General features: G+C 35.7%; 3 protein-coding genes across 8 annotated transcripts in view; 1 reads left to right on the top strand and 2 right to left on the bottom strand.

Moving 5' to 3' along the window:
- The window catches only part of IA-2 (tyrosine phosphatase IA-2), a 410032-nt gene that overhangs the window by 120606 nt on the left and 267956 nt on the right, over nt 1-21470 (bottom strand). The window lies entirely within an intron of this gene.
- Nucleotides 7392-11415, bottom strand: LOC149702919 (uncharacterized). Of its 3 annotated transcripts, none has more exons than XM_089866812.1 (5): nt 11037-11415; nt 10547-10940; nt 10310-10473; nt 10111-10176; nt 7392-9751 (listed from the first exon to the last, which is right to left on the bottom strand). In XM_089866812.1, exons 2-5 carry the CDS (start codon nt 10821-10823, stop codon nt 7556-7558), a joined length of 2703 nt encoding a protein of 900 aa, XP_089722938.1. In that variant the 5' UTR covers nt 10824-10940; nt 11037-11415; the 3' UTR covers nt 7392-7555. The 3 variants fall into 3 exon arrangements, with proteins under 3 accessions (XP_089722938.1, XP_089722939.1, XP_089722940.1); XM_089866813.1 differs by having other exon boundaries at nt 11070-11415; XM_089866814.1 differs by having other exon boundaries at nt 7901-8087; nt 8156-9751; nt 10547-11415.
- LOC149702918 (uncharacterized) lies at nt 11463-13423 on the top strand. Of its 3 annotated transcripts, XM_089866816.1 has the most exons (8): nt 11463-11608; nt 11690-11905; nt 12061-12182; nt 12239-12443; nt 12529-12710; nt 12776-12815; nt 12897-12998; nt 13268-13423. In XM_089866816.1, the coding sequence occupies exons 2-8, from the start codon at nt 11701-11703 to the stop codon at nt 13366-13368; spliced, it is 957 nt and encodes a 318-aa protein (XP_089722942.1). In that variant the 5' UTR covers nt 11463-11608; nt 11690-11700; the 3' UTR covers nt 13369-13423. The 3 variants fall into 3 exon arrangements, 2 of the variants coding, with proteins under 2 accessions (XP_089722942.1, XP_089722941.1); XR_016381884.1 differs by having other exon boundaries at nt 11466-11608; nt 12776-13198; XM_089866815.1 differs by having other exon boundaries at nt 11466-11608; nt 12776-12998.

Below are 21470 nucleotides of genomic sequence, written 5' to 3'. Positions count from 1 at the left end.
TTTAATTTCAAAATGATGTAGGTATAAATTTCAACGCTTGCGTTCCTGCTTTGGGGTAAAATACCAGTTGTGAAATACTAAAAAGCTAAGCTAAGAGGAGTTTTACAACAACTTAAGGTTAAACCCCTTAGAAAATAAGATGCCACAAAGGCTTTGCAACCCCAAAGCACGGTCAGTAACAATATAACAATAGTACTTGAAATTGTACTCCACTATTCTTAATTTTCACAAATGACAATATAAAAAATTTAATTGAAATTAAAATAAAACGAGATTAAGTGCTAGAGCGATACTTTCCGGTCCCCTTCGCCACCCCCTCATAATTCACGGAATACTAACAAAAATATCTTGAGCTAAACAATTGACAGCAGTCCGCCTCTTGAGCCAACTACCCAGGTTCTATGGAAGGGGTTCGGTTTGCCTCCATTTTTGGGAGAACCCATGCATGGAAATGAATTTTTCTTCATTTGGATGAATAACAAAGTAAATATTCGTTCTATAGCTTTTGTAGGTACCACTCGTCTAAGTTTTGTTGCCAAAAACACCAAAGGTAGCACTCGCTAATAAATTACAGGTATGGACTCGATGGACCCCAGGATTAAACGCGCTTTTGCCTCACACCTGACCTAATAGTTAAGGTATGATGAGGTAATTTCGTTGCACGAGCATCATATCTCAATAATAACTAACGTATTTCGTTGTACATGTTTCTGTTTCTGGGAGATGAAAGTTTGATTTTACAAGACCGAAGCGGTCAAGCCACACGGAATGTTCTGGTGTACCTCCAGAATGAAGAGAAAACAAAACTATTTCTTCCTCTTTATTGAATTCTAGTTCAGTTTCAAGGGAGTGTGAAGGACAGTTAAATTATATTTAAAGGGATAAAGAAACAAGAAAAATGAGAAGAAACTGAGCGTGGTGTATGATTCTGAGCTAATTTTAGTTAATCATAAAAATAAATTTAAGATGGAAAGACACGTGGCGCCATTGCGGTGGTTTTTTAAATGGTGACGTTTTACGCGATATGGCGATTTATTGGTCAACGACGTTTCGTGGTCACGTGATGGTGCTATTAAATTAATGTAAATCGAGCTAGGAGACAGGGATATGAATTTCAACCGGAATAAACGCAAAAGGATCTTGAAAAATCGCGGAAACAGTTAGCAAGCCGTAACAACCGAGGCTTAGTTGGCTCTGATACTTCTTTCGTGTCATTGGACGTAATACTAGCGAATCCAAACGCGATACACAGATGACATCACAGTCTCTTTAAATTATTAGAAAAATGGCGCTAAGCTGAATGATTTATTTCGTATGTTAAAAATTAAAACAAATTTTTCTCCCCTACTATTTTCGTATTTTTTTCCGTGTAGTAAAGGTTTTAAATAATGGTGGTACTGAAAAATTTCGGTTTGAAATATTACAAAAGTAAATTTTCACTTTTCCTTCAGATATTCCTGGGTCCAGAAAAAAATACTAACCTTAAAAATGTTTCAAGATGATGAAAAAAGAAATAAGAATAAGATCTCCGTCTAACCAAATCCGCTTTCCTACAGTATGCGTAAATAAAAAGAAAATATTTCGAGATACTAGTAAAACAGTTTCGCCCTTCTTTCTTTTTCGCTTCAGGTGGACCCATGCAAAAGAAATTCAACGTTGAAGAAAAAAAAACATTAACTCGACTTTACTGAAAAACTAAAAAGGTTGCTGGAATTTAGAATTGCGCGCGGCAATGCTTCGAGACTTGGGAAAATCTAGAAACAAAACAAAAGGGGAACTTATTAAGTTTGCGTTGAATGGTCCGGAAAGATTGGAATAAACATAACCTCGCGAGATTTAGAGACTTATTTCTTTTTGAGTCTTCAAATCATTTTCAAATTAGTTTAATAGTTTGCACAGAAAAATTGTAGAATTAGTAGTCTAATTTCGCAAATTTTCACTCATTCCCATGGCATAATGCAATATACAACCTTTTAGTTTCATAATCTATATAAGCAAAAAAGGATTAATAATAATTATATGAGTAGAAGTTCAGATTATCAATCAACGCCCAGCCCAAACCGCTTTATGTAGAAGGTTGATAATTTGCAGGGACGTTACTCTTAGGTAATAGATACTCCTTACGAAGGATTTTTTCCAATCGGCGTCCATCTTAAAAAATGGTGGCCAGAAATGTAAAATAACGTTGATATCGCGTTTCAATCGATTTCATTAAAATTTAGTGCAGGGGTTCCCTTTATCCTATAGAAGGACTTTATGGCTTTTGGGCTTCGATTTACCACCACTTTTCAAAATGGCTGACCCAAAAGTAATTTAAAAAATATCCCGACAGGCTAAACGCTGGATGCAAAATATTTATCCATTCTTTTCAGATTGGCTTTTCAATCCGAGTATCATTTAGACCTATAGTCTAATTTAGATCCTTCCATTTCTCGTACTTCATTGCGAATGTGAAATTACCAGTATTTTTTAAAAACGATAATTTATCGAGTAAATTATGGTTATTACCGATTCAAATTTCAGGAAAAGTAAAATTTGCGTTCTGCTGGTGATTCCTGTTAATTTATTTTTTCATTTGTATATAATCCGTTAAACTACATTGAATTGAGAGTTTTTATCTAGTTACAGTGCTTCGATCAGAGCAAAATAATGCGAAATTGAGGTAAGTAAAACGCTCATTTTGAGCGCCAAAATTGGGAAACTATTTGGTAGTTTACAAAGGTAACTTACCATTGTAAAATTACCTCATGATATAAATACAGGTAATTTACGAAGGCAAATTCTGTTAAGTTACGAGTGAGACATTACCGACTCACATCTCTATAAAATCGAGACTAACAAAGTTTACAATGCAGGTTTCCAAAATTTCAGGTATGGTTAGCAACTACACCAGGGAGGATATTTTCAAAACTATAGCGGCATCTTGTTGCAAAAACACACTAGAGTCTGCATGCGACGAAAAACGTCTTACTCAAGTTTCTCTTCTCCTCCTCTTCGTGCTGAGAATTGGTCCCTGCGCTAAAACCCTCCCACCGAAATAAAGCTCCCAATTTTTGCAGAAAAAGAATTTTTTTTTCAGCGACTACCTAGACTCTAGCTTTCAGTCTCTTAGCTGCGTGAAGAAAGTGAGAGAAAAGGTGGCATTGCATCGCGCTACGGAACAGAAAGCGACGTGGAGGTTGGGGTATTCTTTTTTTTTCTGACTAGTACGCGGAATTTCAAAGTCTTTTTTTGTGCCCGAGAGAGTGGACTCCCGAAGATAAGACTTTGGGGCAGGCAATGGTGCCCTACGTACCCCAGGCTGGGGCGCCTTTTAGGGTGGGCGGAGAAGCGTGGCTTATCGGAAGAAACCCGGGAACAGGCGAAGAAAAGCCCGCGCGACACGCTTCCCTCTTCAGTCGATGCCGAGGCTGCATGAAGATCCCTGCAGACCCTGTGCAACGCCTCGTGCACTTTTTTAAGCATACTTGTGCTCTAAAAAAGAATCGGCATGCATCAAAGGGAAATTTCTTGATATAAATGCCTGTAATATCATCGAATCCATACGGCAAAATTTGATATTATTTATATAGCATAGTGGTACTTCACATAAATAATTACCGGCCGTTTAAATTATATTAACCAATGAAATACGTTGCATTTTAGAGTCAAGCCTTTTTGAACTAATTATTTGTGAGACTGTAAGCTCGGAAGTTCTGTGTTTATGCAAAAGTGGACGAGATATCCAATGTTCGAATTATTAATCATAGCTTATAATAACCAAAAATGTACATAATTTTATGATTAAAAATATAAATAAAATTATATTTTAACTTAAAAGAGAAATATCAGTTTCTAAATCGAAGCTATTGTTTAAAATCGATACTACATTTTCTAGACATTTTTCCAGCCTTCTAGCACACGTGTAATGTTTTCTCGATAAAGACTTCAGGTTAACGGAGCTATATAGTCTCTTAGTAATCATACTTCAATTATTTTAGGAGTATTTTTACTTGGGAGCATTAAATCTTGGAATTAATTGAAAATCCATTGATGTTTTCATTAATTTTGTTTTTTCTGTTTATGAGAAATACGCAAGTTATCTCTTTGATGAAGGGATTGTTAATTTAAACTTCACGACCAATAAAAACATTATTTACCATACTTTCCACCCATAAATAAATCAAAACAGTCTAGATAAAGAATTTAAACTCATATTTCTATAACAAAGTTCAAGCTCCAAAAAATCCACATGTTTTCAAAGGTAGGATGAGTACGTCGAAAATTAAATTTACGGTTGTTACAATAATTGGCGATCGCAATCAAAATACTTGGTTAAACTTAGTACAGTTTTAAACTCTTACTTCTCCTAGACGCTACAAAAGACATTATTGTTGAAAACTAATAAATTCATAATAATAACGTGTTGAAAACCGTTCTCGAAATTCGCCGCGCCAATATAGCGCTTGTATTGCGAGAAATATTAGATGGAAAAATCAGCATATTCAAAGAAAAACACAATAGAACAAAACGCCGCGAGATGCGGATACCGAATAATTCACGTCTCAATTCCCGCTTCTCTTCCTTCTTCCCGCCTAAAAATAAAAAAAAAGAAGCGGCAAAGAGAAACATCACCCCTATTTCCTTTTCTAAATCATGATACTGTAGTCCCTTCTAAGGTTCCCTATTCCATCTTTACATAGTTCCGTCGTCTCCCGCTCTCTACCCGGAGGGCTTTCACCAGACCATATTTCAAATTTTCATAGGCCTCGTTTCCTATGGAAAACAAGCTACAAAAGAAAAACATAAGGCCCAAACGACATCCCCTTTCACAATATACGCCTCTCCAATCGTAGTCCCGCGCGAGATTGCGTCCATCTTTCGTCAAAGTTACCTCTTCTCAAAGGCAATAACATATTCGAAGGTAGACACAATTCTGCACGAGGCTAGAATGAAAACGGCCCATAACTCTTTCAATATAACTGCACTGCGAGGTCCAAGGCTTAGCAGGGAGTTTTCGAATTGTAACAAAGTCAGGTAGAGTTTGGGATAAACGTTCTCTAAAGGTTTGCGTTGATACAGTTGTCTTTTTCAGCCTGGCACGCTGAAAATTCAATCCAGGTTGGTTGGTTGGTTGGCTTCACCTTGCCCCTTTTATTTTTCAAAGTAACGCGAGACAAATAAAAGACGACTGGACTTTTCTCCTCTAACAAGACACGGTCAAGAAAATTTGTCGAAATACGAGTAAAGAAAGAAGTCAACTTGATCGAAGTTACGAGCAACGCCGAGTATCGGAACATTCGCCTTGTTCTTATACAACGCAAACTGCTCAGGAGCGTTCTGCATTACACCCTTTTTGTCTTCAAACTATACCCATTATTTACGCTTAGTAAAGGATGTATATTAAATTTAATTTGTGTATCCCGCTGCCAAGGCATTTGTGAAGTTTTATATTTCACACTCTGATTTAACATATCCAAACTTTACCTTAAACTATCTCAATTTTACATCGTACCATATTGAGCCTAAATTGGCGAGACTTCGATATTGAGACCGTAATGACAATTTGATGAAAGCGAAAACTGCGTCAGTGCACCGTTAAATTCGTGTCACTGATTAACTAGCACTGGCGAATATTATTATTACGCTAGACCAAGAATTAACCCGAGTTTTACTTAGGTAAAAGATAATATCTTAAACGCAGTAGGCCTAAATCTTGGGAAGAAATTTAATTATTTGGGAGAGGAAAGTTTGATTCTGGATTAAGAAACTGTCGCCAAAGCTTGAAGGAGAGAGGGATGGAGTGGTTATCTTCATATCTTTAACGTTGCCTTTGTACCCTCATGCACCTACGACAAAGAAGTGCTCCTAGCATCCTCAGCGTTTAAGTAGGGTCATGCAGTATGGAAACGTAAATGATACCCCGCATGTCTTGAAAATAGAAGCTAGTTTTCTCTTTGGCGTTACGCGGCAGCACTTAACAATCGACAACCGAAAGGTAGGGGCGTGCGCAAGGTACACTGGGAGGCTTTCATTGCAGCAGGTCACCCATCATCATAACCACTCCATCTTACCTCACTTCTCCTTGCCCATAGTACCCAGATTTTGAATTGGGCAGTTATAGCAACAAGAACTTCTATACGTGTGACAACCGAGAGATGGCTGCACTAAATGATACCCAACCTTGAATTTAAGCATGCTGGGATATTTAACAGCTACGGTTTGTCACCCTCACAGAATGAAACTTTTCTCCAACAAGATAGTATTTGAGGTTGCATCTTCGGGCTAATATGCTTTTGTGAGAGCAATGGGTAAAAGGCGTAGGACCAAGCAAGCCCCTTATATACGTAAGCCCCCCCCCCCCACATCTATTCTTTAGCAAAAGGGGACCGAGACGACGAAATTGACGGAAATTCAACGTCGTTGTCCGATCTAGCTTTGCTCGGATTTTCGAAGGATGCAGGGAAATCAGAGAAACAGGATCGGGATAGAATGATAGAGGAAGAGGACGATGCCCGGGGTTTTAGAAAACGGGATTTATGAATTTTAAAATGAAACTGAACTGCAGGGTAAAAGGGAGTGGAGAGAATATATGAAAATCGATTTTGGCCCGCGTGTACTGTATGGTCTGTACGATATACAGTATATATATATATATGGTGTGTAGAATGTATGTTGGATTTTCCTAAGGGATTTCGAGTATACAGACCGGTACTGGTAGGCGCGTATGGGGATTTTTTGAATAGATCGCTATATTTTGATATACCAAGCGTGTTTCACTTTACTCCCATAACCTAATATCCGAGATACGATTTGTCTATGAAAGTGTCTCATTCATCTTAAGGCTAGTGCACCTGCATGCATGCATATCTTTTTCATATGCTATGTATATATTAGACTAGTGTTGCGTATACGCTGCATGTGGTTTGTAAAAATAATAATAAGTAATAAGTTAAGGATTGTGTCTGAGGAATTTTAGTTAGTTTTAAACTATAGGCATTGGGATGCAGTTAACGACTAGTTAAAAATCGGAACTACATTTTTTCGCCTTTTTCAGTCATATATTTTATTTATAAGATAATGTAATCTTAGATCTATAATATATACACATGGTGTTTCTGCATAAATTTTCCATAAATGTTGTTAGGGTCAAAAATGTTCTATAACATTTTGCCACAAGGGAGTTATGCCCTTACAAAAACATTCTAAAAGAACTCTAAGAAGTCCTATAGAGCTCTAAAGAGTTCCTATGGTGCTCTAAAGCATATAGATTGTGCTATAGAAAAACCTTTAGAATTTATTTTTTAAAATTCTAAGAAGCACTCTAAACAATGTTTTTCAAAACAATTCTATTAAATCTGTTTAAAATGCTGAAAAATATTCTTTAAAATGCTGAAAAATATTCTTTAAAATGCTGAAAAATATTCTTTATTTTTCACAATCTTAAGAATCAAAATTTATTTTTCTCAAGAGCTTTAACGAATAAATTTTAAATATTTATTTTCACCAATAGTATTTGAGTTATAAAGATAATTTAAAAAACTGAAATAGCTATATTAAAGAAATTTTACATCAATTAATCACATTCATAAAAGTTGGGCATTTCGATTACATAAATATAACCAGCAAATTTTGGAGTGTTTGTGCCAAGGACCAAAACTTTTTCTTTTATATCCGATACTGGGTAAGCCAATATTTTGTTGGTAAATTTGCATTTAGAAGAAATTTGATTATTCATTTGCGACTGGTGATATATTCTTAACTCTTTCACAATTGCAAAAAAATTGAAACTACAGGAACAATTAATTGAAAGACAGTTGCAGATGCCATCCTTTAACCTGTATAAACCTTGAACTATACCAAAGGACCCATTCTTTAACTTTATTCCGCAGTTGCATCTTTTGGCTACTTCGTGAGAACAAATTGTGCGACCAAAAGTCGTTATTTTTGTAAATTCCCGTGCAGTTTTCAAATTTGAAATGTTTCCGTTTCCCAAATATGGTTGAAAAGCTAATTTAACAGCGCTAGTTATCACACACTCTCTTGGTAAACCGTGAGCGAAACTTAAATCATTCACTATACAAATTCGTTTCAGCAATGGGTACCCTCTAAGCAAATCAAAGAAGTAATCTTGAATGTCTGATGCAGAAGTTGAAAAAGCTTTGTCAGATATTACCGAGATATGACTTAAAATGGCAAATTTTTCAGCTATTTGATGGGGCACTTTCTGTGTTCCATTAAAGAGTTTCATAAGCTTGCCATTCATGTTTTCAAACTGAAAACATGATACAGCCCATAAAGGTCCCCAATTAGTTGCAGTTTCGTGCAAGTGAAGAAGCAAATGGACATTGAAGGTCATAGTATCGTTTCCGTACAATCCAGAATATTGTTGAACAAATATTCTCAGATAGTTGGCAGCTTCTAGAATCATTTCAGGTGAAACTTTGGCTGATAGCAAAATTTTCACACTGAGCACTAAATTTATCCAATGTTTAAAATATATGTCAGGGAGGTAATTCTTTAAAATTACAGGTGAGTAAAAAAGGAGCCACGAACGCCATTCATTAGCGTGCCACTGTTTTCGATCTTTTATTGTTCTCGGTGTTCTTGTAATCTCGTCGATGGGCTTTAGCGAGAGAAATATGCTATCTATCTCATCAATTTTCCTTCCAAGGTAATATTCACGTTGATAGCTAGACGAGTCAAACCACATACATGACGTTGCTTTCACCACACCTTGACAGACAGAATGCATATAATCTACTACGAATCCATTAACTACGTTAAAATAATTAAGGAGCATTAATATAGAAAATCCTTTGACTCCGTTAACTGGTTTTTTAATTTGTATCGCTGTTTTTGCATTTCTTTTCATCTGTGCCTCGTCCCTTTTCTCAAATTCTCCTGCTTCGTATATTCTTGTATGACCGTCACCTCTCAAAACCATTTCGCCTTGGTTTAAACACCAATTACACCCGTAGGCTCCATTAAACTGATTTAAATTTTGCAAGGTACAACGTGCCACTGAATCACACGTCAAAGGCCCTGGGAATACTTTTATTAGTTTCTCCTTATTTGCACCTGCACGTTTATACTTGAAACCCTCGGATGACAGCTTATTTATTTGGTCTACAAATGGTTTTAAAAAAGTGTTCATGTCTGGTTTACCATTTCCAAACCACAAAGCAGCCAGCTGAACATCTTTTTGGCCGGAATATTCCAATTCATTGAGAACGTACAGTAATGGCCAAATATTGAAGTTAGATGAGTGAAATACAGGTACCCCGTCGGTATTCCATGTGATTGAAAGGTCATTCTTTCCCAAGCCCAATTTTTTGTAACAATATCCCTCTTGCAATGGATGCAAATTGGTTCTTGGCTTAAATTTCTCTTTGGTAGCCTCATGTTTTTGTAAAATTGTTTGAATTTGATTTTCAATATCAAATACGAGGAAATAATTTCCATTTTCCAAAGCTCTTTCATAAGATACCAAACACTGGCAAAACTGGCAACATTTTGACGTTTTTCCAATGTACGCACAACATTTAGCACAGTACATGTGAAATGTGAATAACGACTTTGAATGATCAAAATTTTTATAGAAGCGATATAAAGTTTGTGGTAATTCAGTATCGCTAGGCATATGAAAACTCAAAAGCTTTAGTAACGAAGCCGTTGCTTCTTTGCTTTCTTGGAAACGTATAATATGCGCCATAGTCAGCAACAGACTTTGTCTTAATGTGATAGATGAACCAGCATAGAGCTCTTCATCCTAAAAGAATAACATAAGAAAAGTATATTTCAAGCATAATAATAGATTTTTGTGTAATGGCCATAAAAAGCTTGCGTGCGTATAAGCATCCTTAATTGAATGCTTGCTTTTTAATCCTAACCAAAAGACCTCAAAGTACGGCTAAATTTGAGATAATTCTCAAAATTCACCCTCTGCACTACAGCTTTTTATCTCGGGATATAGCTTATATAATTTGACTTAATCTATCGTTACAAATAATTATATAAGATAAAAAACTTGAGCCTAGAGGAAATTTACTAATATTTGTAAACAAATTAATAATAGCATATAGATTAAGTCACATAATACAGCTGAAAGATATGTGGTTCTGCTTTTACTAGAGTGTCTTCATGATCTTGTTTCTCATCAACCCCTTCGGAGCCTGATTCGGAAATTCTATCACCCTATAAATAGGAAAATTACATTTTTTAACTGAACTTAGCGTTCACATGTCAGGTGTATATTTATTAAAAAACAAATTCAGTAAATAACTAACTCCTATTTCAGTCACCTATTTTTATACCATGACAGACTTACATCATTAGATTCGGTGGGATCTGAATTTCGAACATCGCAATAATTTGTTTCGGGCCCAATGTCATTAAACTGTGGTTGACCATCGAATGGAATGGAATGATCCGACGTTTTTTCAGACCCAGATTCACAATCATAAATACTGGAGTTTGTCGATCTAATAATATCTATAAATTTTAAAATTATAGTTTTAATTAAATAATAACCTAGGGTAAACAATATTTCCTTCTTGTTTTATACCTTGGGTAGAATCCACCAAACTGTCTGAAGATATTGTTGAGCTCGCGCGCAAGGTCATATGTTTGAGATGGTTATTTACTCCGATGGTAGATGTTGAGGGCTTGTTTAATACATCGAGAGGTTCATGATTCTGAACATTGGGATCAGGTTCAAAAACTAAATTCTTGCTTCTCTTGTTTTTAGCATTTCGAATTCTATATTCAGTCTTTCTTGGAATTCGGAAAACTCCAGTAAAATACGGCTGTTTCCAAAGACTTGACTTCGCAACTTTTCCCATTTCGTCTAGTGCCAAAAACCTCAACTGGACATTAAAATCTTGTATAGTCCTTAAACAGCTGATCCTTTCCGAGAAAGTTCCCGATGATATCTTCAATAATTTACACTCCAAGGCTTACTAATTCCAACAGGCAACAGCAGAAAATGTTTATTCAAGGCTTACTAATTCCAACAGCAGAAAATGTTTATTAAACATTTATGACCCTTATCTTACTTTATCATAAACTATCAAAAGTTTCGTTAATACCGGTTAATACCAATTAATTTTGAAAAATTAACTCTATTTGTTAAAATTAATAATATTTTGCTGGCAGGAAATATAAGGACCGCGGAATACTTTACAATTAAGGTTTATACGCAAGGAGGATTCATACCATTTGCACAAGGAGACCAGGCAATTTGGAGTGTAAAATAGCAGACGATTTTACACTCTAAGTCGCTTGGTCTCCTTGTGTTAATGGTAGGAATCCTCCATGCCTGTAAACATCTATATTCTATATGCTATATATCCTGTTCCAGTCAGCTAGTATGCGCGCGCCGTTTTACCCCCCAAAAAATTTCGTATTTCCTTCTTAACGGATCACGTGACGTCTGGCTCCTCGGCTCATGAACGCTGGATCTCTATATATCTGGCTGTGCCGTATTATTAACTTTTCCCGCTTTTTCTCTTGTACGGGAATCCCGAAACTACGTGTCCGACGCATATTGAACTTTAGAATTTATGCTATTTCGAAGTTGAATTTAAGTGCTTAACTACAAGAATTTCTTATTGCAAAATTTATTTAGGTAAGTTACGTACAAATGTTCACTAATTATTTATTAGAAATTCAAATTGCCTACGTTTGCACTTATGATTTTGTCTTTTAGATTAACACACAATGGCCAAGGCTAAAACTGTTTACTTTGTTGTAAAATGGAAAGACGATGATATGTGGGATGTTTTAAATGTAGAAGATATGTTAAAACATAATCGCATAATGAAAAGAAATGTCTTGGAAAACCCTGATAAATTTATTGGGCAGGAGTTGGATATTAATTGGAGTGATGGAAAACCTTTAGCTACGGGACTTTTGCTAGCCCATGGTAGGCCATTGGATTTTTAATGATAAATAAATCAGTTTCTTTACTGTTATCAAAACCCGGAAATTTTGTAAACAAATATCCTTATCGAGTATCGCCCTTTAATCCTAGAAGTCTAAAAATGAACCCTCATCAGGTCTTTAATTCTTTTTAATTAGGTAAGTTTTCCGATATGGAAGCTAAAAGGACTGAAATTGCTAACAGCAATTTGAGGAGGCTTAGTGATGACCGACCATCAATTAGTATTTCGACTGAAACAGCTGGCATTAGCAAGAATGAGGTAACAAATTTGGCCTGAATTTTAAGCATAAAACTAACAATTATTCTTGATTATAGAGGAAGAGAGTTAAAGAAGATCAACAAACATTATTGATGCAACAAGTATTGAACACTAGCTCCTCAGAGTTAAATTCTGACTCTTTAACTAAACCATTAAGCCCAATGCCTTGCAAATGTAATAAATATCAAACTTTGAAAAAAAAATACAAATTGTTGAAAAGGGAAAATTCAAGTAATTTGGAAAAAGTTGAAAGAATGAAAGGTTTGAATAATTACTATCGATCATTTAAAGAGTTCTTTTAATTTTTGGCTTATTAACTTATAAATATATCATTTATTTTATGTAGAGGGGAAAACACTGCTCTCCGAATTAAGAACATTAGTCGAATCTGCCAGGGAAATTATCTCAAGTAACGAGAATACTTTTCAATCATCAGTTACGGCTGGCAATGTATCTGCTTTGGATGATACCATCTCCACAAGTTCATCTCCTACATCTCGACCAAAAAATTCAGATGATGCTCAAAATGTAAGAAATCTTTAGCGTCTGATTGATATTATGATAGATGTCAACAAAAAAAAATATTGTTTCAGGTTATGGTTTCAATTGGAAACCTTGTAAACGTTAGTAAAGGTATATTATCCATGATGTTAAGAACTTCTACTGGGCCAACAGTTCTAGCCAGATCCCTCCTTATGCACTTATTTACAACAGAGGACTTGATAGGGAAGTCACTAACTGGGCGGCAAAGTAACGCCCATAAAGGGAAAGCACCAAAGCCAGGTCTGGATAAAATCAAATTAGAAGCAATTATTGGTAAGTTTAAAGGCTGTTGGTTCTAATCTAAAATTAATGAAAATACAAAAATTTGTATATAACTTTAAAACTTTGAACGGAATCTCGAGAGCAATGGCCATATGGTATATATGTGTTAATCTCCTGATTCTCTTCCTCTGTTGTGATTATTTCAGTCTGTAGTTTTTATTTACAATTAGCCTGATCTCACTCTCTTTGTGGTGACTATTTCCGTCTAAAGTTTTTTATTTACATTGAGCCTGATCAGGATCACCCTAAATATTTTTTAGGATATACAATGAAAAGATATCCCACTGCGACGAAAAGAGAAATTATGGATTCATTGTCAAACAAAGTAAAGGAGATAAATACTAAATATATGGTTACTTGAAGATAAAATGTAGTTTTATTTCAAAATAAACGGGTACCTAGCATTTTTAAACATGTGATGGTTTTTTATATTAATTTAAAGATAAATGAAAATTTATTTCAAATTCAGGAAACTTTTTAAACACAACCTAGAAACGTTTTAAAATAAACCCAGAAACTTCTTAAAATAAACCTACAAACCTTTTAAACACAACCTAGAAACTTTTTAAACACAACCTAGAAACTTTTTAAACACAACCTAGAAACTTTTTAAACACAACCTAGAAACTTTTTAAACAAAACCTAGAAACTTTTTAAACAAAACCTAGAAACTTTTTAAACAAAACCTAGAAACTTTTTAAACAAAACCTAGAAACTTTTTAAACAAAACCTAGAAACTTTTTAAACAAAACCTAGAAACTTTTTAAACAAAACCTAGAAACTTTTTAAACAAAACCTAGAATCCAATCTATAGAATCTAAAGGAATTTCTAAAAATAATCTAAAATAATTCTTTATAAAAATGACCCATTTGCTAAAGACATTCTATTGATGTGTTCGATAAAAATTCTAAAAAATACGCTATAGATATTTTATATAGCTACTCTAAATAAATGTCTATAGAATGTTTTTGTAAGGGTGATTTGAGTGCTTTAGGGATGCCCTTAATTCAATTAGAAATCATTGTCTAAATCAGTTTCTTAATTAAATCGAAGGGGGTCATCGGTAAAATACTCAAATCATAACTCGAAAACAGTGGCTCGGACGGCAAAATGTCATAGAAGTTACAGTCACGACTCAAAATCTCCCAAAGAACATCCCCCTTAATTCATGGCAGACTTATAAGAAACACCCTGTATATATATAATATTTCTTACCGAATAAACGCGAACTAACTAAATCTTCAACTACGGGCCTTCAACCAGCTTTTCGAAAACCCCTGCTTATGCTCTAATAACACTAAATTAGAAAGAATAACCACAAAAGCAGTGACCATGGCCATATATTATATCGGCGAAAGAAGCACCCGAGAGCGTATCCACCGCAACCTTCTTCGTCACGTTCCGCTATTAAAGCAACTGCTGCAGCCTATAGTACGATACACATCCCTTCAATAAATACGAGAATACTATTGATCAGATGAGACTGGCTTTGGTACAAGCATGTGTGGTTGACCATCCTATACTCCCTGCCTCGATATAGCTAAATAATACAAGCATACGATGAATTTACACAGTCGATACAGTAATGAACCGTCGCCATTGTAGCGAGGCAAAATTTGACTAATAACTTCGTTTTGAGGTACATGAACTGATTACTACTTGTTTCAACCTATACTCATGAACAATTTACAGCCTGCAACGTTTGCGCACATTATCCACGTTTTTTTAATAAGATTTGTCAACAAACGGCAGTTTGCTTTTATGAAACAAAACAAACTGACGACTTAACAGCGAATTCTCGAATTCTGATCAAGTTCACTGCAACTTTCTCCAACTACGGATCAAGCTTACCACACATTAGAGCATTTTTAATAGTTGTGTAGTGTATGCGTTTGACATCTAGCGACGCTATTCACGTGGAAAAAGCATACCCTACGCAACGTTTCGAAACACGCTAATGTGGAAGTTGTTTTTTAGCTACAGGTGTATCGTGACGGAATGAACATACCCTTCATTTATATCCTCAAAAAAAAAAAAAAAAAAACCCCTAGCATTAGATGGTGCCATGATCCTAAGCTATCCTTATTCATGCCTCAGATCTCGAATAGCCTCAAAGTATCTTATATATTTATGCTTCATTCCCAAGCCAGCGATCGGTAAGAGATTTTACAGTTCAAAGTACAACTTTGCAAGTTCGATTACGTGCTAAAATTGAAGTAGTTACAATATATAATTAAAGGGAGTCTAGGCTGTGGTTTAGTTTAACAAATGCCACTAGATGATCCTATAAACGAGGGGTGGAATTGACATGCTCTCTAAGATTAGTTTTAGCTTCGGCCTCATGGACGAGTTCTGATTGCCTCCTGCCTTTGGCAAGGTAAAATTTGTGTGTAAAGGATCCGCCAGAAGGCCCAGAATGTTAGGGGTGCCACTAAAGCCGACATATCATTTAAGTGTCAATGCACATTATTTTATATTTTTGATAGAGAAAAGAGTTTGTGAACAAGGTTTTGTGGAAAAAATGTCTAGCAATTAATTGTATCATTTAATATACTCAACATAAAAAGTATTAACTGTAACCCATTCTTCCCTGATCAGTTATTAATATTCTTGGAATCCTTGGACTAAACTCTTCCATTACCGCCTAAAGGGACATCTATCGGTATCCGTAGCAATTAGGAAGAGCTACAAAGAAACCTGGACTGCAAACCGATACCAAACATATAGACGAACGAATGTGGGTAGTAGTGGATGGTCAGTCAGAAGAGGAGGAAGACTGGGGAGAGGGAGAAAAAAAAAGAGGGAGACTCACTCGGTGGACAGTTTCGTGGCGGACGGGTCAAGCACAATCAATATTATAGTGACCTCTGGGCACTGGCTTTTATACAATCAAGCCAAGATCGTTCGTCCTTAGATTCAACCAACTTTCTATACCGAGGAGCGGCCACCGCCCAAGAGCCCCGGGGCCAACGGAAGAAAATGATCAAATAAGGATATAGCCCGTACGTCTACCAAACTCCTCCAGTGGGAGGTCAAAACCTAAGTAAGAGTATCGAGACTCGCCCGAGGGTCAAAGGTCAAAAAAAGGTTAAGAGAAAAATGATTACTGTATAATTCTGTATCTCCCCCGCCAGGTCACGAAGCCAGTCTGAAATTGGCAGAAGAGTTTACATTCTCTCCCCCCCCCCTCTTTTCTTAAAGTAGATTAACAGTAAGTTCCCAAATACTTTTAAACTAAACCCGAAACTGAGCCTCGTGTCTAGGCCTTTGATCGAGTTTTAAATAAATTAAAATCATAAAAAGTAATTCTTAAAATACTTTGTTATCAAGCGCACAATAATTAAAATGATTACTTTTCGTGCAAGGCTTAAAATGTATCGCTTACCTCTTGAGTCTTGATCTCGTAGAAGCGCGAACCATGCGCGAACTAACACACAAGGTCAATTCAGACTAGAGTTAAATCTTACGTTCCCGACGGTCGCCTTTGTTAATTTCGTTTCGGTTTCGTTGGTAAGTTCATATACCTGTTCACGAGTTTAAACGAGTCGCAAACCAAGACTTGAGAAAACTAAAATTGCCGAATACAAAATGACAATACCGCCGAGAGTGTGCCAAAAATCCTCAAACTTCTCATAAATCGTCTGCTAATGCATGGCTCACTCAATCACGCATTAGCAAGGCACGACCGAGTGTGCTAACGCAAAAGAAAAGTCGCTAACGAGTTGGTGCCATCTCGACACTGCCCGACGAAATAGAAAAATTTAAAACTAAACCCGCGAATTTTTTACATAGTCGTTGATACATGCGAACAGTGTAATTAAGCTTTTAGCTAAGGAATTACCCCATTAAAGCTATCGTTGAGGAAAGAAAGAACAGAAATAACTTCTTGCGTTTAGGTTTAATCTACTTCGATTGAACTCTTGAAGATTGGAATTTAATACGTTTTACCTTCCTACCTAATACCTACCTACACACACACATATGTATAGGAAGGAACATGGGCCTTCCTAGTGTATCGTCTTACTTACACTGGGGTTACACTGAGATGAAATTGTTGGACTAAAAGCGGAGGTAGTTCAGAGGGGGGAGGAGATATTCTCTAAAGAGTCAACATAGCGGCGGACGCGACCTACAATATAATTTAATAGAGGCAATGACCCGGCACAAGATTTCGAGATTTAACCATTTGGAAAATTCATTAGGAATTCGATACTTAATAGAGTATAACCCCCTGCCCCCTGGAGGCACAGTTATAAGGACTACGTAAGTGTAAGCCAATACCTAACTATATTATTATTATTATTATTATTGCAATACGGATCATGTGTTTGGTTAAGATATAGTTAAGGAATGGTATAATTTTGAGCTTAAAGGGTTGTGTGCAGAATTATTAAGCTCAAATCTCATATTATTTTTATCTTTCCTTTTTTAATTTTTAATTCCAGTGTCTTTTTTTTTTGGAATTAGCAGAAACGAGGAAGCTCGGAATTTCCCAATGAAGATTCAGGTTTCAAATTTAAATTGTAATGAGGTTGGTAACCTTAGAAAGAGCAGAGTTATTATTGGACACTTAAAACCTCTCAACACCGATTACGGATTATGAGTAATCATTCTAGTACTATTAAAGATTAGGCGTATGCCCTTAGTACAGTGAAACGTACAGCCGTGTACACAGATTATACTAAGTCAATTTAAAGGAAGGTTTAAGCATAATAACATTATACCTTAAAATAGAAGGGAAAATATTAAAAAATAATAATAATAAATGGTCTCTTATTTTAAAATAATTAATCTTAAAAACATAGACTACTGCCTCGCCATGTTTAGACGTGTCTGTTAGCCTGAACCCTCACATGATTGGTTCAACCAATTCCGAAGGGGTTAGAGGTTCTGGCTAGCAGACGCCAAAAAAACCATTGGTGGCACAATAGTTCTCGTTTTTAAGACTAATTAAATGCTAATTATTTCGTAATAAGAGATCACTTATTTATTTATTTTAATGTTTTACCTTCTACATTTAGAAAAAGGTCGTTCTTTTCAGGTATAATTTGTAGAACCGTGATCTTTAGCTTGCTGAAACAACTAAAGATAAAAAAGGAAATGTTTCCAAGTTAATTCATTCAGAGATTCAACTACTGCACGAGCATTCTCTTTAACTGTATAAAATATTTAGTCATGTACAGTGGAAAACACTATCTTATAAACTCCACATAGAAGTTTATTGAACTTGGCCTTCCGCTGATGGTCAGTATATATAAGAGGTCAACGTAACTTTTGGGCGGGCTTCTTATACTTTTCCTAAAAGCTAATGAAATCAACTCTGACGCTTTTAAAGGTAATTTGGAGCGTGGAAGAGAAAAGTGGTAGTCCGTTCTACCCAACTAAGGTATAACTCAGTACCCATGCACCTACTCCTTCAAGTTTGACCCTTGCTATAAACGTCATCCTATATCGAGTGGCTATTTTCCCGCAAAAAGAAGAATCCCTCCTCACTGAAGTAACTATACCATTCATGTCAAATTCCATTTGGTTATTTTAAACAGGTTTTTAGAGTCGTAGGTTGATAAAAGTCATAGCAAGGTGGCAGCAGTGATAATGAACTAAGGCATGAAGCAATAATTTACAACTAAAGGAGAAACTTTGAATCAGGGATAGATTTAATTTTAGAAGTAGGAATGGAGAACGGTTAATATTTACTTCAGTCCGACTCGTAGCCCAGTATAGAGCCCCTCCCTCCAACACGTAACGAAAAGTTTAAATTATTTTATTGGCTCATTTAAACTACTTTTTGATGACGTTGCTGATGGGGATGGCAAAAATACGTTATTCCTCTTTACCTCTGTCGCTATAACCCACCTCTTCTTTCATACCTTTCCGCGTCCCGTGGAAGGGGGTCCGGGACTTTGAGGCGCGCCCAGATTACTCTGTTCTCCATTCCTTCTTCAAAAATTAAATCTATCCCTGATTTAATAGATACGAAGCTCAGTTTTGTAACCTCATACTTTAAAATTATGCAACAACTTCATAATTTCGTCATGTAAACTTGACCTAAATAAGTCCTGACTGATTGGTAATCAACGGTAAGCCCAATGCGCTGTTTTTGAAGTTCCAGCATGTTTTTCATGGTTGGGCATTGTTCGATATTGAGATATCAGCTAGTGGTCTATTTCCCTATCTATAGTTTATCATTAAACTTTTTATCTGACTTTAAGAGTGACATATGCAACAAAAGTTGTATACGTCAGGCCTAAAACTAGTCAGCTTCTTTTACGTGATCACCTAGTGGTCTATTTCCTTATATATTGTTTATCTTTAAACGTGTATATCTGACTTTAGGTCTGACGTATACAAAAGGCATAATTAAGTCATTAAGTGCTGCCACCTCTCGCTGGAAATTATCAGCAAAAGCACATGTGTAAATAGAGGTTCTTGTTGCTATACCAGGTGGCACCTAAAGCATGTTTACGCCCAAGTAAAAAATAGGGTACTATGGGTAAGTGCCTCTCGTTTTAACGCTTTAGAGTTTGCTACTCTAGAATCAAACTATCTTGCTCCAAGTTAAAATAAACGAGTTCGTCAACCTGTTCTTTCAAAAACCCTGGCAGAAACTAGACCTATATAATTGTGCAGAGAGAATCATACAGCCGAACTTATAAACCCTCGTGAGTATGGCATTACTTATTACCTTTTTGAAAATACTTCTCGTTCAAGCTTAAACCAAACCAAAGGTTAGAGCATTTTTGAGTCAGTTCTCCGGAGCAGTCAATTTTAATTAGTCGATCCGGACAGCTAGTGCTTATACCCCACTCTACGTTTCAGCGGCTTAAAAGAGTCGCTTCTTTTTTCCCCCTGAACAAAAAATACCAATTTGATTATCTTTCCTCATCTCTCTTTTTCAGAATTTCCCTTTAATGCGTTTTGAAAGATTTCATTTCGAAGATCAATTTAGGAATTTCAATTAGTGATGGCGAATGTATATACAGTCTAGGGGACAGCGATCAAACTATATCTGTACTATTTTCATTTTTTCACGTGATTAGTTTTTGACTATTTGATTACCTATACGTCTTTTAAATTTTAATATTAAAGTTAGAATATTAAAAAATTTAGGATTGATAAAATGGACATCAAATTACGCAATGGTGACAGATCTGACATACGCGAGAAGTTTGTCAACTTTTTTTTATATAATTTTCAAAATCATATGCATTATTTTACACAATCTCAATATCTTTCCTAATGCAGACGTAAAGTTTAAATTTTGAGAAGTGTAAATAACATAATTTCCTACTAAATTTATATAATTTAAATTTATTTGAAATTAGCCTAGGAGAGATTATAATTATTTCAAAATTTATTGCGTTGTTATAGTATAAAGAACATTTATGATAAAACCAGGAATACATACACTTACTAGGAATAATTTCATAGCCATTTTCTCATCATATTTAGGCCAATTTTGTTTGAAGTGCTAGACTAATTATTAAATAAAACGAATATTACCTCGCGAATAATCTATTTCACTGCTCGTTGCTACCAATTAATGAATTTACAGTTAGAAAGACGTCAACATTATGAGGCGTGACGGATAGTAAGTTCTCAAGCCAGGCCCACAAAACCCGCATAGATATGGGTGCACAATGATTTCTAGTGGTTATATACATTCCTGATAAAACTTGGTAATAAAGATAAAAATCTCACGAACTGAAAAAGCAATTCCAAATGCCATTTACTTTCATACTTTTTCTGGTATGTCAGTGTCACTTTAAAAAGGATAGAGAACACATAGGGATAAAGAATACTCAATGCATTCAAGAACCCATTTAATGCATGAGAACGTATCTTGCTTAAATTAAAATAGCCTCATACATTTTGCACTGCTCTCAGTGATCTGAGAAAACCAGGAATAGTGGGAGAAAAACGTGACATAACGGCACTAAACATCAATTCTATCTTTGTATTCATTCTCAGACTCTATTGGGTTCTTGGCGCAACATGTATATGTGTCTATTTTTCCCTTACTGTAAACTTCAATATAACCAGAACGGTGAGAAGCGACAACAAATGGAAAATCTATTCAGATCTAAACAGGCTCGAAAAACTTTATACTTTAAACTTGATGCAAACTTTGAAATCTTTAACAAATCTTTTAACTTTGAAATCTTTAACAAATCTTTTAACTTTCTAGAATCTTTAGGCACGATCCCTAATATAGTGTCTCCTCTGGTAAGTCCCCATCATTTTAAACCTATCTAGAGACTATAGAAAAGGAGGCTACGATAACGTTTTCCAGGAAACTGGCAGCCTAGAATTGAAGTTATATAAGTATCTATGCATGGAAATGTTCATAAAAGCGGCGGGATGGGTTGTCAGGGGCGTAATGACTCGCCAGGCCTAAATACACGTGATAAAAGTAGGCCCCGCACAGAGTACCCAAACTGAACAGAAAACCGCCACTGCTC

This window comes from Phalangium opilio, unplaced genomic scaffold, assembly GCF_054372755.1.
Source record: "Phalangium opilio isolate 3A_F unplaced genomic scaffold, DU_Popi_V2 ptg000017l_1, whole genome shotgun sequence".
Taxonomy (NCBI): Eukaryota; Metazoa; Arthropoda; class Arachnida; order Opiliones; family Phalangiidae; genus Phalangium; species Phalangium opilio.
This window is presented reverse-complemented; position numbering and strand designations above follow the sequence as displayed.